Below are 16,343 nucleotides of genomic sequence, written 5' to 3'. Positions count from 1 at the left end.
GCCTGACGTAGCCCAGTGGTCAGGAGCGAGAGTGCATAGCACGCGTTCCTTGAGTGAACCGGGGTTCAAGCCCGTGACTACTAAATACGATAAATATTTGTATTGATGATTTATTATAAACTCTACTGACTTGGTTGTCGTGCCGGAGTATAAACAGAAAATTTATTTATTTATGTTGCCGCCGTAGCCTAGTGGTCAGGCGCGCGGGTGCATAAGTGCACGTGCCTTGAGTGACCGGAGTTCAAGCCCGTGACTACTGAATACGGTGCTATTCCTTGTATTCTGTGTATCTTGTAAACTCCTCTGACCGTTTGGTCGTCCCGGAGTATAAACAGAAAATTTATTTATTTAATACTCTTGATCTGGTTATCAGCAGTGATCATTCGTGTATTAAGAATTTGCAGATAAAGGAACCACTAGGTGGCAGTGATCACAATCTACTGATGTGGGATTTACTTAAAGATATAATCACAATCATGGGTAAAGGGAAGGGTTTTTGATTCCGTAAAGGTGAGTACAGTGGTCTCAGAAAGTTTTTTTTAAATTCTGTACAGTGGGATCAACTGACGATGTTACCAACAGTAAATTCTAAGTGAGAAGCATTCAAGGAATTAATCGTGGAAGCTACTAAAAGTTTCGTACCTATTAAGAAATATTGTTCAAGGTTTAGGCCTAAATGGTTGTCAAATGAACTAATGAGGCTCGTAACAGAGAAGAAAAATGCATGGGATGCATATAAATTATCAGGCGACTCAGAAGCCTATGGCAGATATAAGCTAGTCTGTAATCAGGTCACAAAGGAGGTTAGGCAGGCAAAGGCAGATTAGGAGAAATCTTTGGCAAAATGTGCTAAGAAAAACAGCAAGGATTTCTTTACTTATATAAACTCTAAAAGGAAGGGGATGAATCTGATTGGTCCACTTGACATCGATGGTTCGACTGTTGATGATCCTGCTCAGATAGCAAACAAACTGAATGAGTATTTTGCATCTACATTCACACGTGAGGAATTATTAATGTTTGAAAATGGCAGAAGGTTATCAAATTGTAGCAGGATACTTAATGATTTTGTAATAACTGAGAGGAAAGTGGAAGAGAAATTGTTGAAGTTAAATGCCGCTTCACAATAGTGCCGGCCGGTCACTAACCACAAGGCCATTTTTATTTTTACTTATTTTTGCAAATTTTTTTTTTTTTTTTTTTTTAATAGATTGAAAGTTTAAAATCGTCAGACAAAATTTATCATTACGTTTAAGTAAGAAAAGCACCTGGGGTGGATAGGATCTATCCAGTTATATTAAAGGAGACGGCAAAGCAACTAAGCAAACCCTTACCCATAATTATGAGAGCATCCTTGGACTCAGGGGAAGTTCCCACGCACTGGAGATGTGCAAATGTATCCCCAATTCACAAAGGGGATCGAAGGGTGACACGAGTAATTACAGACCAGTTAGTGTAACTTCTGTTCCGGGTAAAATAATGGAGTCACTGGTTAAAGATGCATTGCAGGATCATCTAGACAAGAGTGCAACAATAATTCAGACACAGCATGGGTTTGTTAAGGGAAAGTCTTGTCTGACAAATTTGATAGGATATTATGATGTGGTTACAAAGGAACAGGATGCAAAAAATAATTTTGATATCATATATTTGGATTTCGGGAAAGCTTTTGACACTGTTGCGCATGGAAGACTATTGTACATATTGGATCAGAATGGTATTAAGGGTAAGTTGCTACAATGGATAAAAGAATGGTTAAGTGGGAGAAGACAGAGGGTGGTAATCAATGGGTGCTGCTCTTCTTGGACTAATGTTATTAGTGGAGTCCCACAGGGTTCAGTGTTGGGTCCACTGCTGTTTTGTATATTTATCAATGATATTTATGAAGGTATATCAGGCTTAATGTCGAAGTTTGCAGATGATACAAAGATTGGCAGGGTTGGTAATGACAGTAATGGCAGTGTGCTACTGCAACAGAATCTAGAAAATTTGGGTAGATGAGCTGAGAGGTGGCAACTGAAGTTTAACCTTGACAAATGCAGAGTACTGCATATGGGTAGAAGTAACCCCAGAGAACGTACCAACTGTGTGATACTACACTTAAGGTGGTAGAAAATGAAAAAGACCTGGGAGTAATTGTGCAGTCAGATATGAAGTTTTCTGAGCAATGCAGACAGGCTGCCAGGGCAGGTCATGAGGTTTTGTCAATGATATATAGGAATTTTGCTAGCAGGGAGAAAGAGGTGATTGTCCCTCTGTATAAGGCAATGGTCAGGCCACGCCTTGAGTACTGCGTACAGGTCTGGAGGCCTCATTTTAGGAAGGATGTCGATTTACTTGAGCGTGTACAGAGAAGGGTAACAAGATTGGTGAGGGGAATGAAGGATCCTCTTACCAAGAGAGGCTTAAGTTCTGCAAATTGAAGTGGCTGGAGACTAGACACCTGCGCGGTTATCTGATTGAGGTGTGTAAGGGTTTGAATGGGTTGAGCACGCTGAATTCTGATGGGATCATTCCACTTGTTCAGATTACGAACCTAAGGGGGCATAAATTCAAATTAAGAAAGGACAGATGTAGAATAGATGTGGGAAAATTTGTCTTTAGCCAGCGGGTTGTTAATTGCTGGAACAAACTTCCATCTGTCGTTATGGAAGTTGATAGGTTGAATAAATTTAAGGAGGAGCTAGACAGACATTTGGAGGGAATAGTGTGTTTTTTTTTTTTTGGCTGATGCTGCATAAGCTCATACACTTGCTTTCTTGCATCACATGCCACTACTACTCCTCCATTTTTATTGTTGCAAAACGCTCTACAATCATCTACAACCTTCTATAGTATTGAAACAATACTCCCACTTTCTAGAATATTCTAGAATCAACAATGTTCAGGAATCTTCTCTACCTTTCATGAATATTCTGGCATATTCTTGAAATTTCTTAAATATTATTTAAGTTATTTGATTTTTATACGTAATAGAAAATAATTTAGTAAACGTTGGTAAACAGTTTGTCCTATTTTAATAAAAACTCTGAAAATTAAGAAAAATGAGACGTGATTCCAAACTTTTAGGCGGGAGTGTGTGTTAATTTGGAAATTAATTGTATAATCCACTTTGGGTTGATTTTTAAATTAAATTGTTTTGCATGTTTCGATATTTATATGCAGATTATATGATTGTGCCCAACGGCAGAAGATAATCCAGTGCTGACCGCAGGCTACAAAGGTCATTTACAACGCACACAAAATTCAACGTCGTCAATGTTAAATTATTCTTGAAATTTTGCTGAACGTTATTCAAAGTTTATGAAAATTTTGGCCGCTTCAGGTTTATCTATGGGAGCAAAATCGTTAATAATATAGAATAATAATGGACCCAAAGAAGATCCTCGAGGAACTGCGGGAGAAAAAGGAAATAGTCCGATAAGGGTTTCGTTTTTTGACTACATTTTATGAAGTATAACCACTTTAACAGTGATTTCCGAATACTGTAATTCGCAACAAATTTTTGTAGGTCATCACTGACCGTAACAAACATCTTTTGTTATCACATATTTTGTTAGGGCAACCTGTAAAGTATTTTGTAAATAAATACATCTTAATTGTATTCTGTAAATGCAATGTGTGTGTGTGTGGACTCGCAAAGCTGCACTTTACTAATTAAAAGAGCTCATCTAGTGAACTACCTTTTGTCAGATAGACAATTAGGAACTGCTATAAACTGATGCTAGCTGCCTCTTCATAAATAAATGTTAAGCAAAGTCATCGGGGAATTCTCATAAAAAGAGTGTTTTCTGAAAAAAGCAGACTTCATTTATGTTTACATATAAGAAGGCAGCACGCTCCGCAATGAGGTAACTCACCTGAAATTCTTTCCATCTTTCTCTGCAGCGCCGTACACCATTCCTCAACGAAGGGTACATAGTGGCGAATGAAATCGAGACCATTTTCCTTGAAGTACTCGGCGGCTTCCTGCGTCTTGCGAAGAAGAAACTCTGCACTGCTGATGACAGCTCTCATCGTGAATTCCAAGGCATTTTGAGTACACCTGAGGACGTATTCTTCCAGCTTGCTCATCATCTCGGTAAGTCCGCTGAGGTAGTAATTAACTGTGTCAACCATGTACGTCATACCGTCTATTACCGCATTGCCGAGGTAGCTAATTGCCGTCCCTACCATCTCAGTAAGGTCGTAGACACCCTCTTTAATAAGGTATAGCGAGTACTCAATAAAATTACTGAAAGAGAAAAAGAATGCAACTTATTAAAATTTAAACTGTAAAGAAACAAAAAAGTCGAGTAAGCTTAATATTGAGTTTATGTAAAATTAGCTACGAATTTTTAATACTCCTTTGCTTGAAGATTTAATACTGTACTGACATTAAATTAAACCAGTAATTTTAATACTATAAATGTATTCTGTAGTGTAATATCTAAGGTAGTTAAAATATTCTTGTTTCCTCTGTCTGGGGACAGTTTAATATGCAAAGCAGTAACCTCACTATAACAGAAGAGAATGACCAGTCAGAGTAAGTAGGAGACCGTGCCTCTATGCTTGTCCCCTGCTTATCTATTCCATAATCTCTCTATACATTAAAAAAGTTTTCCTTCTAGTGATATTTATTCGAGCCAATGGGAGAAGAGGACGGGACAATTACGTCACTACAAATGCTCAGGTAAATGATTACATTGTGTCGTCCATTGAAAGACAACTGCCTCCATAACGTTCACCAACCGCGTGCACGTGCTTCACTGTCTCATGACACATGACCACGTGCTTCACTGTCTCGTGCTTCACATGACCACGTCCGGCATCATTTGATGTTCCATTGTAATGTCAGCTGATGAAGGGACCCGATGTAGTTTATATATTTGTAAATCGTTTAGTATTTTGTAAATATTTTAGTCCTGCTCTTTCGGATGCAACAATATTTCTCATGCATCATGGAACCCGAAGTAAAGGGCCTCTTCCTAGGTGGCCTATGTAAGCACGGGTAAATAATTACATAGTGCTTTTTATTCCACCTTGGGGTTGGGGTAGCCAATGGGAGAAGAGGGATGCGTGGTGCAAGTGGGCAGATTCCCATTTATTTACGTCATTACGTCACCACAAATGCACGGGTAAATAATTACATAGGTAATTTCCTGATTAGATATTGATCAGTGCGTTGCGACAGGTATGTGTCTTTTACTTAGAAAGATTTGACCTACTCCGTCATTCCTCTACAATTTATGTAGAAAAGTGTGCGCGGGGGTTAGCGAGCAGGGGGCTGAGCCCCCTAATTTCAATTAATTTTATTTGGTTGCCTGAGTTTTAATTTTTGTTTATATGAAAGTGGCAGTTACCCCTCTTCAGCATTACCTCTTGCTGACGGAAGCAATTCCTTTAACGTGGTGTAATAATGTTACAATTTTGTAAATCGTTAAACCAGTAAGTTAAGTTTTTTAATTTCTAGAAAAATTGGGAGTTGTAGTGAAAAAGCTAATTTCAATCAAAAACAAATTTTTTAAAAATTTGTAATAATCACAGCAGCGAAATATCACCTGTTCACTTTCCGAAGATGCCCCCTCCCCGTCTTTGTGAGAAACCCTGTGCCAGTGTGCAGAAGTTATGTATACAATGGTAGAAAAGAGACAAGATGACGAAAATTGTAGAAAGACTACTTCAATTTTTTTCGCTCATTTTGGTTTGTTTTCTACAGTTGAGTGGCTACTAAAAATTTTATTTGCTATTGTCCTTTTACGGCGATTATTTCCGTGCTAGTTCAGTCACCGCCTCCCCCACAGCTGGTGGAAAAGGTCCGGATTTCAATATCATCAATGACGTGGAACTTTTTCCACTCTATGGTGGAATTAGTCGGTCTCAGGCGAGATAACATGGCCCTTGACCGTAAAACTGGGTTTTTTTCATACGAACAAGCAAACATACTTTATGGAACTAAATCATCAGTTAGATGAGGTTATTCTCAAATAGCCCTAATGTAACTGTTTTCCCATGGCACGCGCATAAAATGAATACTACGAAACTTACCACAAAGTTCTTCCGGCCAAGCCGAGGTAATCGAGGTAATAAGCGATGTCCTGCATATAGAATTCGTTGTTTCTGTACATTTGACGAAGCTCTTCACGTGCTCCCTGGATATCTGTAGCCAGCAGTTCCAAATCTTGCGAGAAGTCTTTATGGAATGGTGCAAGTTCCTCACTCATCGAGCGCCCTACTGCAGACGTGCTGACCGTGATGTGAGATGCGACATCATTTACCAAATGGAAAGGGATGCGGCGGATTTGCTCGTTGACGTATTCGTACTTCCTTGAAACGGAATCCTGAAAAAGGATATCTGCGATTACTAAACGGAGCTACAACGGAAACGTAAAAATGTATCTCGTTTTCGTGAAAACTTGAAGAAAAGAAAAGAAAGCTGAGCGAGTAATAATTCTTCGCGTGAATTGCCGATTACGGCCCGCCTCTTCCTCACGTGCTTCAACTTCTGTAGCCTTTTTACAAAATTGCCAATTGTAAAATTAGCACATTTGGCGGTAAAGGGTAATTGATTTTTACTGTATTTTCAAATAATAAATAAACTAATCAACTTGTAGTTGTTGTAAACCGTTGGCATAACAGCGGTAAATGAGTATAGTACATTAATCTGTTTGATTAATGGTTTGCGCAGCAAGAAATTTTGAAATAAAGAAAGAGAAATGCAAACTGTCGCAGTTTTCTCTTTCTCTAATAAGATCACGAGGGTGGCTCGCGAATGTGGATTCACGGAGCGAAACTGGTATGTTATCGTTGGATTATAGCTACCCAAATGTGGTACTCTGTAGAAACGGTAAGGGGTCCGGAACCGAACTCTGAGGACCGCTGATATTAATGTGTGAAGAGCAGTTCCCATTAATAACCACCTTCTGTCAAAAAGCTTTCGACTGCAGAGAATCCAATAATATTTTTTGCATCCGTTTCCTTTGTGATTACCTCATAGTACCTAATTAGATTGGAACGTCTTAAGTTTTTCTAGTTCTTATTCGATAAATGCTTTTTTTTTGTCTTAAATGAAAAGAATTAAGTCATAAATAAAATTTTCGTCATAAATGAAAAGAAAAAGAATCTTAGAAATACTTGTTTATTATGTGTGCCGTTTTAAATCATTCTGAAGGAATGTATGCCTAACTTAGTCTACACTTACTGCATTATGAATAAAATTCTATTTTTAACCAATTTATGTATTTAATTAATAAATTAAAAGAAAGAACGCATTAACATGTATTCGCGACTATAGTTAACTGTAATAATTATTATCATCTTGCTATGATCACAGCTTCCCGGTGACGACTGAAAGCAAAGTTTCGTTCCAAGATATTGTTGTAGCGAGCAGCTTGTTGATAAGTGCTGCTTTTTTGGCTACTTTCCCTTCTGCCTCTGTTTATAACCGGGAAATTGTGATCGTTTCCACTTATGTCGCCGTTTATGCAACTGAAACTATCAGTAATATTTATGTTTTTATTCCAGTAACACCCACTTCGCCATTAGAGGAGAGCTGACCAGTTGGTAGACATTATAACACATGTTGAATATCATTGGATTTCTTGGCAGTTGAACGGTTGTGAAACCTAAACCGGATGCGCTCTCCCAGCCATCCCTTACCTTAAGTTCTTGCCATAGTTCAGGACGCCAGGTGAGATGCGACTTGAGCGTGTAGCGATTTTCGAGACCCAAGTAGAAGTTGGCATCGGAAATTTGCCGTCCTTTGGTGGTGTGAAGAACTTTGAAATGTGCGGCTGAGTCCGGCAGAGAACCTCTCAGGTGAATACCGTCCTGGTCTGAAAAGAAAGAAAAGGTAAGATATTAATGATTTTTCAAGTGATTAGAATTTTTGGATGTCTGTTAATTTGGTAGCGTGGAAACATATTTCAAATGTTGCATTAATCTATGCAACACTCATCGGACTACCGATCTACCCTTTGGTATTCAGATTCAAGGGCTGTTAAGTTACCTAAACTTGACGATAGCCAACCTTTATGAATTTCCTAAGTAATTCCTTCCACCCTGACATGTGCTACGGTCCCAACCCGGGGACGATTGCAACCCCACTTTCTTTTCCAGCAACTCCTTGTAGCAAATCAAGTAAAATATTTTCACTTCCTGTCCGTCTATACAGATGGCTCGAAGTCAGAATCACATTTGAGATTAGCTGCTGTCCTTCTGCAAAATATAGTATCCAACAAAATTCTACAGGAAACAGTGTGTATTACAGCAGAGTTGCATGCAATAGAACTAGCCCTTGATCCCATCAACGACAGCTATTAAGAAAGATATATGATAGGCGCTGATTTTTCAAGCATGTTTTTAATAGTCAGTTTTATTTATTAACAGTAAAGTTAAACTTCGTTCAGTTCAGTCCCAGATTCAGCAGATGCTCTCTTCTCTTTTTAAATCTGAATATGACATCCGTTTTTTTTTTTTTTTTTTTTTTTTTTTGCTGGATCTCAAACCACACTGGAATCGAGAGAAACGAATTAACTGATATCGCTGCGGAATCAGCCACTTCTCTGGGTAACCAACGCCTCTCAGTTCCCTATACAGACACCATGAAAACTATCCATGCTTGGACTGTGGACCAATAGAAAGCTGCACTGTTGGAGTACAGGGCCTTCCAGTTTGTCGTACCTTGGTGTGGCGGATGCCTGGAGAAAGTAGCTTGCTGGACTGTATTGTCCTGACAATGGAGTTTGGGGGCATTGGTTATTTTGGATGAATGTTGATGTCTATCTAGACATCTTGGAAGGGTTATATCAACAGGGGAACGCTTCGTGTCATACTGCATACTGCTGGCGTTGTGACATGCTGGTTTGAGGACAGTGTCGAAAAGTTGGACTAGCCAGCCCGGAGCTCTGACCTCAATCCTGTAGGGAACCTCTGGAATGAATTGGATCGTCAGATGAGTGTGCGGAGAGACTGCCTCTTTGAAAACCGAAATCGGAAAATATCGGAGGGCATTTACAACAAGTTAGTTAATCCGCGCGGTGTGCTAAATTCAGGCACGTCAGCAAATAGTAGTATTATTGATTTATGACGAAATAAGTTATTGTTATTGATTTATAGCAATAACTTGTTATTGCTATAAATCAATAACAAATATAAATAAATATATATATTTATAACAAATGGGTTGTTTATTTATAAATAAACAACCCATTTGTTATAGAGATTTCTAAAGTATTCTGAGTAAACATTGGAATTTTGATATGGATCAGGGCTCCCGGTCCAAATTTATGGTAATATTTCTGAATGGAAAATGCAACGAAATCAGAATTAAACTTAGAACCACTCCAACGGCAAACGGAATATATGTTGAAAATTTATTGGTAATATTCGCATTTCTTAGAGTAATACATGAAATATACTTTCATTTATAGGAATAGATTTCTGTGCTCATGGTGGGGTATTTTGTCATAAATCAATACTACTACTATTTGCTGACGTGCCTGAATTTAGTACACAGCGCGGATTAACTAACTTGTTGTAAATGACCTCCGATATTTTCCGCTATTCGGTTTTCAAAGCGGCGACAAATTCGGCTGTTTTATTAAGGAAAAAAAATATTCCTTTTTGGCATTCCATGTAACTTATACTTACATCTTTATATTAATATATAATGTGCGTGTTAAAACTGCGTTCTAACACGCACATTATATATTAAACTATGAATTTCTTTTTTTCTTTTCATATAGATTGTGCAGAAAAAAGAAATAATTGCTGGATTGATATTTGCCTTATTTTAATGAAATTTGGGATAGCTTGACAAATCTTTCTATATAACAAAATATAAAATTTCGTGAAAATCCGTCCAGTAGGAGTCAAGTTGTTACATGCGGATGGACATGGCAATAGGTATTTATGCAAATACGCTAAGGCGTCAAAAGACTGGTGGGGAATATTCTCTGGAGACCAGGAGAGGAGTCATAAAGGTTTCAGCACACGCTGTTAGTTTCCCTGTAAATGAAGTTCATTTGTAGGTATGCAAGTGTCCAGATTTTAATGGTAGGACGTGTAGTATTCTTACGTTGCCTGTTCCTACGTATTATTCTTTTAAGAACTTAATCAAATCTAGATCGTATGTATAGCTTAGCTTAATTTTCAGCACTCACCTCATAGTAATCCGCTTAGCTGGTGGAGAGTTTTACCACATACATAGTGGTTATAGGATTCTAATAACTTACAGGGATTATGGGTTTAAAACTAAGTTATGGGCTATAAAAATATTCTTAAGAAAGGAAAGTGCACCTTTCATTCTATGGTTTCCTAATTAAATTAAATTAAATTAAGAAAAATAGAAGCTAATAGCCGTGCACGAGCGACTTTCGAAATCGTCCTCAGTTAGCTATAGTGGGGGGGGGAGAGTGCGCTTGTGTTATATACGGGTTGGGTTTCCCGAAATGCATTTCAGTGCACGTGGAAACTTAATACGTGCTAAATTCCAAATGGGGGAGAAATTGGCGGGAATCCTTTTGTTTAACGCATTGAGTGATGTATGGCGCTTAAACCATTCGATGCCGAGGGCTTCGTTTTCAAGGATTTTGTAGCTGGAATTTAATTTCACTACTGTGATGGCTGAATCGATAAGTGGGTTATGATTATAAGATTGGACGTGTTGTGTTAGTTCTGTACTTGTTGAATTAGATTTGCATACTACTATTACAGTAGTAGTATGCACGTGTGTTGGAAATTTTTGATGTCCCGAATTTTGCTGTTGTTACTGCCTACGTAACATGCTTGGCAATCTGATTGGCATTTGATCAAATATATAACGTTGTTATGATCTTGTGTCTCGTACTCGTGTGTTGTCTTGTATGAATTGAATTTGGGAAGGTGCACTTTCCTTTTTTAAGAAAATTTTATAGCCCATAACTTAGTTTTTAAACCCATAATCCCTGTAAATTATTAGAATCCTATAACCACTATGTATGTGGTAAAACTCTCCACCAGCTAAGCGGATTACTATGAGGTGAGTGCTGAAAATTAAGCTAAGCTATACATACGATCTAGTTATTACATTACAGCACATAAGGACTCCTTAAAAATCAAGAGTGAACTTAATCAAATTAAGCGGTAGTTGTCTCCAAGTGATTACGAGTTTTATAAAATAAAAAAAAAATATTTTCCTAAAGATGAAGACTTTTTTTTTTTTTTTTTTTTTTCTCCCTATCAAACATGTGTTTAAATGTTTTGACTTCCGGGAATTAATGGCAGTAATAATAATAAAGAGCACTAAAAGTGGATATGTGAATAAAGAAAAAGGGTTCAATGATCGAATTCAAAGAGTTTGATGCAGTTTTTATAAATTTGTAAGATGCTTGAACATTAACAAACTGAGCGAGGAAGTTCTTTTGCCGCGTAGTCGGACTTACCTGGTAGAGTTATGTTGAGGTCGACATTCTTGTGTCTTCTGCTGAACCGAATTTGAGAGTGAAGGGTGAGTTGGTCATTCTGCTTTTTCTCCACAGCAATGGTGAACTCGCGGTCTCTGTTAAACATCCGCCCTGTGATAAGCGACTCTTCGGCATTCGTTTTCAACTAATGAAATAAAGGAGGAGATTTGTTAGCAACGTGAATGCGTTCTTCATTTGTTGGCCGCTTATTTAAATAAACAGAACATTAATAGGTTGCTGAAAATGCATCGAAACATTTTTATTATAGAGAGGAATGTTATTTTAAATAATTTATGCCATGCATGATGCGGATGAAAGGACAGCATTTGCTGTTATGATCGTTGTAACGTTCGTCGAAGTTTCTTACTCGCGCGTTCTTAAGTCCGGTATTGCGTTTGCCGTTCATGTTCATTAAAAATTATGAACAAAATAGTTAATTCGCTGCCCATATAGGATAGCAGATATTAACGTTTAAATTGTAAAAAAAAAAAAATGTTTGCATTTTATAGATGAGATATGTTAACAGTAGTTTCATTTCGAAGTGTTTCAAGTAAATCGTTGAATAACACGAAGAATGATCAAATAGCATTTTGAGCAGGAAAACATTTTAAATGCATCCCCCATTTGAGCTTTAGTGCCAGTCACCTTTGACAGGTCGTTTCTTAGTATTTGTACCTAGTTTCCATTTGGACCAAGTTGAAGTCACCTATTACTTATACGCGCCATATTTTCTGCCATTTTTGAGACAATGCTTAATTCGGAGTGGAATTTCGAATGTTAAGCAGCATAATATAAGACGTTTTATAAGTTCTCTTTATTTACTAGTAGACCATCGATAAAGATTATCGTAGGCTTTCCTGAGAATGGTTAATTTTCATTTAATGTGGTATTTAGAATTAAATGACCTTTTCTCCAGCAGCTAGTGCTGCTCCGAAGGAACCGGGCCAGCTTAGTCATCTTATTAGACTAGAAATATCCATCTGGGATGCTTTCCTAAAAAAGCGTATGATTTGGCATCTTAAAAGACCTGTATCCTCTTTCTTAGAGGGCATCTTCCTGTTTTTATTAAAAATTTTTAGCCGATCGTCTTCCAAGTTCGTGTGGGATCCTCACTCTTTCATCCCTTTTGCCAAGAGGAGGAACAGTGCCCTCTGTGTTGACAACTTTAGCATATTTTCTCAGTCATACAACATGAGGGTTATTAAAAGACAACTGCAAAATTCTTGATACTCGTATTTCATAAAAAGTTCGTGTATTTATTTATTTTTCGGTTGATTGTAAGATACAATCGCCCCTTGTACGGCGTGCAAGCCAGAGGGGTATATTTACAATGCAGAGGATAAATTTACTAAAATGTTTAGCAATAAAGGAAATATGTATATTAATATAAAAAAAATTCTTTCCTTCTCTTCTTCTATTACTTCTCTCTCCTCCACCAAAGTAGCTACTGCCAAAGTTCTTTGTTTGAAACGACCAATAATGATTGAAGAGAGATATACTGCAAAATACTTGCAGGAAAGGTCTTTCTTCCCCTTCCACATCTGAGACAATCAGTTGGAGAGCTCTCCTGGCGAGGCATGACAGAGGACTACTGTTACTGGAATCGGGCCTGAGCTAGTCCGTCTCTGATGTCGTTCTAGTCGAAGTATTCTGAAGCAGGCACACAATAACCCCCCCCCCCTACCGTTGTGTGTTGAAGTGAATACACGAATAGAAAGACTTATTGTATCAGAAGAATTCTGAAATATGCCGTGGGAGGTAACGTCATTTTTATGGGCTGTCTTTCAGCTACAGTTCTAAATATGACACTTTACTTGTTATATGGTGATTTCTGTGTGTATCAGTACACATACATGATTACTGATAACAAGTGTAAAAACTATTACAGTTCTTAAGCTAGACGAACAAATTATGTGCCAGGTATCATTTTAGTTCGTACTAAATCACCGACCGAAGTAGGTGAAATGGCATCGGTTTTGTTACTTTGTGCCAAATTCCTAGGAGTAATTCTTGATGCCAACCTCACCTATAAAAAAAAAAAAAAATCGAAGCTGAGTACTTCAAAGCCCTGAGAGCCTTCTGGGAAATGAAAATAGATCTGTGCAAAACGCACAATAAGCAAATAATCAGGAAATACCTCGCAACTTAGTTCTGTAGCTTGCTCTCCTATGCTGTGGAAGTTTGGTCGGCGGCACCACCCACCAGCCTCAGGAAACTATGGGGCCTCGAATTCTGGGTGCTGAAGTGGGCCAACTTGTGGTCGCACCACATAGATACGACATATAAATCTGCACTCTGCTCCAACCGGCAATACACGCCACAGTCCACAGATCCCACGTGCTAAAAATAAAAGCATTCCTTCATCTGTGCTCGGCTAAGCATGATCACATCAACATCTGGAACACGGTTGGTTGCCTTTTGCCAGGCAGACATCTCCGCAATATCCCCATCCTTGTGCTGAAGACTCCAGAGGTTATAGAATTTCAAGAGACACTTCCCAAATGTGACTCTCGACACTTTCAACTCGCTCAACACCGACCTGTGGTCTGTTGACAAGGCATATCGCGATGGAACCTAGGCCTATCTTTCTATTTGTAAAGGACAATTATGTCCTTTACAAACAGAAACAAAGTGCCAGCCTTAGTTAGCCGATGTCATTTCATGTTCTGCTCAACTTGTAGTCCTTTTTCGTTTTAATTACTATTTCATTATTATATTTTGATTAATATGTTTGTTTTTTATTTATTTATTGTTATTTTTTTTTTTCTAAAAAAAAGTACTCGAGCGATAGGCCAACGATTGGGTATTTCCTAATCCACTGTATGGAGGATACTGTCAACAAACCAAATGAGTTCATACCATCTGCAACGCGTCCAATCATTGGAGCCTGCGGATTATCCACTCCGGAGGACTTTTGCTACTTGGTTTCTTCAACAGAAACGGTTCGCAAATGCTGACTTCCAGCGGGATCGCTGTTCACGCGACCTCCCGTTCAACGGCCTCTACCGCATGACGAAGGCATTTCGGACCCTGCAATGCTATGTGATTCCGATTCGTCTTTGTGCCCCCTACACCTCCTGCAAGTTTGTCGCACTGGTAGTGAATCACCCTGTATATATATATATATATATATATATATATATATATATATATATATATATATATATATATATATATATGACCTGCAACTAGGTGGAAGGATGGGATCAGTGAACTTTTGGGCGTGACATTTTGCGATGCCGCTCGTATAGCACATGATCGATGCAGTTGGAGGAATTTATTGGTGGCCACAACAGCTACTCAGGGAACTATGTGACTGGAAGAAGAATGTGTATATCAATCTGAGAGAGATCCTTCCGAGTACGCCGTGGTGGGTATATCGTATCTTATGTGCAGTCAATATAATTTAACTCAATTACTTCTGCTGGTGTCGCTAATTGTATTTGTTAAGCAAAGTGCACAAGTGTTCTTTGAATAAAACTTACCAGCAGGTTGATTTCGCTTCTCAGCTTCATGATTTTAGCTTTCAACATGTGCACGCACTGCTGTCTCCCGCTGTCTAGGTGATTAGCACGCATCTGGGCTGACATTTCTTGGTGGGTGTTGATAACCTCTGCTGACAACTGCGTATCGACGGAGCTGATGGGATGGCGGGCATTCAAGAATACAGAATAATGAGTACTCTCTCCGTTGCGCGACAAGTTCTTGGCTCTGGCTTCTAGAAGAAGGTTGTGTTCGTGGTAACGAGAGTAATCCAACTCCATCTTTCCGTGAATTTCTAAGGGACTCAGAGTGACTTCTGCTAGGGCCACGATATCCTAAGAAAAAAGAAAGAAAGAAAACAAAATGTCGATCTATTGAGTCTACTTTCTTTTTTAATATTTCTTATTAAAATTGATTCTTTTATAAATATATGAATTTTTTGCTAACCATAAACGAAAAATATCAGGATTAATTCTATATTTGAGGGAGAGACTCTGAAGGGCTTATGGAGGGAAGTTTTTTCCAGCCTCGCCTGCATTACTAAATGGAATTTATTTAAGAAGAGGAGGGTTTTGTAAGTGTTTACACTCTTAAGAATTAAGGTAAATTGATAATTTTAGGGAGAGAGAGGTTAAGAGTTCTAGCAGTTAAACAGGTTAGCGACACATGGGCCAAAATTACACTTGTATTCTCCCCGTGAGTATTTATACGAGCTCTCGTATGTACAAATGTATAAGATGCAAAAACCACCAGCAGTCACTACCACCTGAGTAACATTTTAACAGCTATCAGGATGTGTCCGGGTTGTGATAAGCAGTGAAATATAAAATTTAATTTTAGTTATACCGTAATGCCAAGAGCACTGTAAATTAATTAAACGACTTTGAATTTTCGATTAGTTTAAACAATGTTTATATATTCGGACCGGCGGAGACATGGCGCCATCCAGAGATGAGGGATGATGAATTTCATTATGGCGAGTATAGCGTGTTCCAGGACAGGGAAGGTCAAAGCGGGATTGCCTGCTATTGAAAGCTCTCTGAAAACTGCCAAGCTGTTCTCAGGATTAAATGCAGTTCAGATGGATGTTGAAGACTATGGAGCATTAGATGACTTGAGGTAACGGGAAGTGATAGTCGGGATACGTTACAGACCAAACAATTCTATAGGCAACTTGAAGGGACGACTTCAATCTACCTCTTAGTTTGGGAATCCTGGACTGGCAATAAGCCATGCAGCAATTTTTTTTAACCACTCGCATGCTTGTTTATTTCAACATGTCGAGGAAAGTACAAGGCACTCTGATATCAGCGAACTGATTTTCAGCAAGGATCCAAACATCAAAATTTTGACAATGCAGAAACGAATAGCAACTATTGCCAACAATGTCATAAAACAGTGGTTAAAGGAAACGAGCGGGCTACAGTTCATGAATGG

At 38.4% G+C, this 16,343-nt stretch overlaps 1 protein-coding gene across 1 annotated transcript in view; it reads right to left on the bottom strand.

Annotated features, from left to right (window-relative positions):
* Positions 1-16,343, bottom strand: part of Apoltp (Apolipoprotein lipid transfer particle) — a 168,578-nt gene that overhangs the window by 62,594 nt on the left and 89,641 nt on the right. The window contains exons 22-26 of the mRNA XM_090384611.1: positions 14,909-15,241; positions 11,403-11,568; positions 7,639-7,814; positions 6,028-6,320; positions 3,861-4,234 (exon numbers count right to left, since the gene is read on the bottom strand). Of these exons, the coding sequence (XP_090240737.1) occupies positions 3,861-4,234; positions 6,028-6,320; positions 7,639-7,814; positions 11,403-11,568; positions 14,909-15,241 (1,342 nt within the window). The remainder of the gene's footprint in view (positions 1-3,860; positions 4,235-6,027; positions 6,321-7,638; positions 7,815-11,402; positions 11,569-14,908; positions 15,242-16,343) is intronic.

Source organism: Mastigoproctus giganteus, chromosome 11 (assembly GCF_048544385.1).
Source record: "Mastigoproctus giganteus isolate SK-2022 chromosome 11, ASM4854438v1, whole genome shotgun sequence".
Taxonomy (NCBI): domain Eukaryota; kingdom Metazoa; phylum Arthropoda; class Arachnida; order Uropygi; family Thelyphonidae; genus Mastigoproctus; species Mastigoproctus giganteus.
Note: the sequence above shows the minus strand (reverse complement) of the source record. Positions and strands in the feature narration are given on the sequence as shown.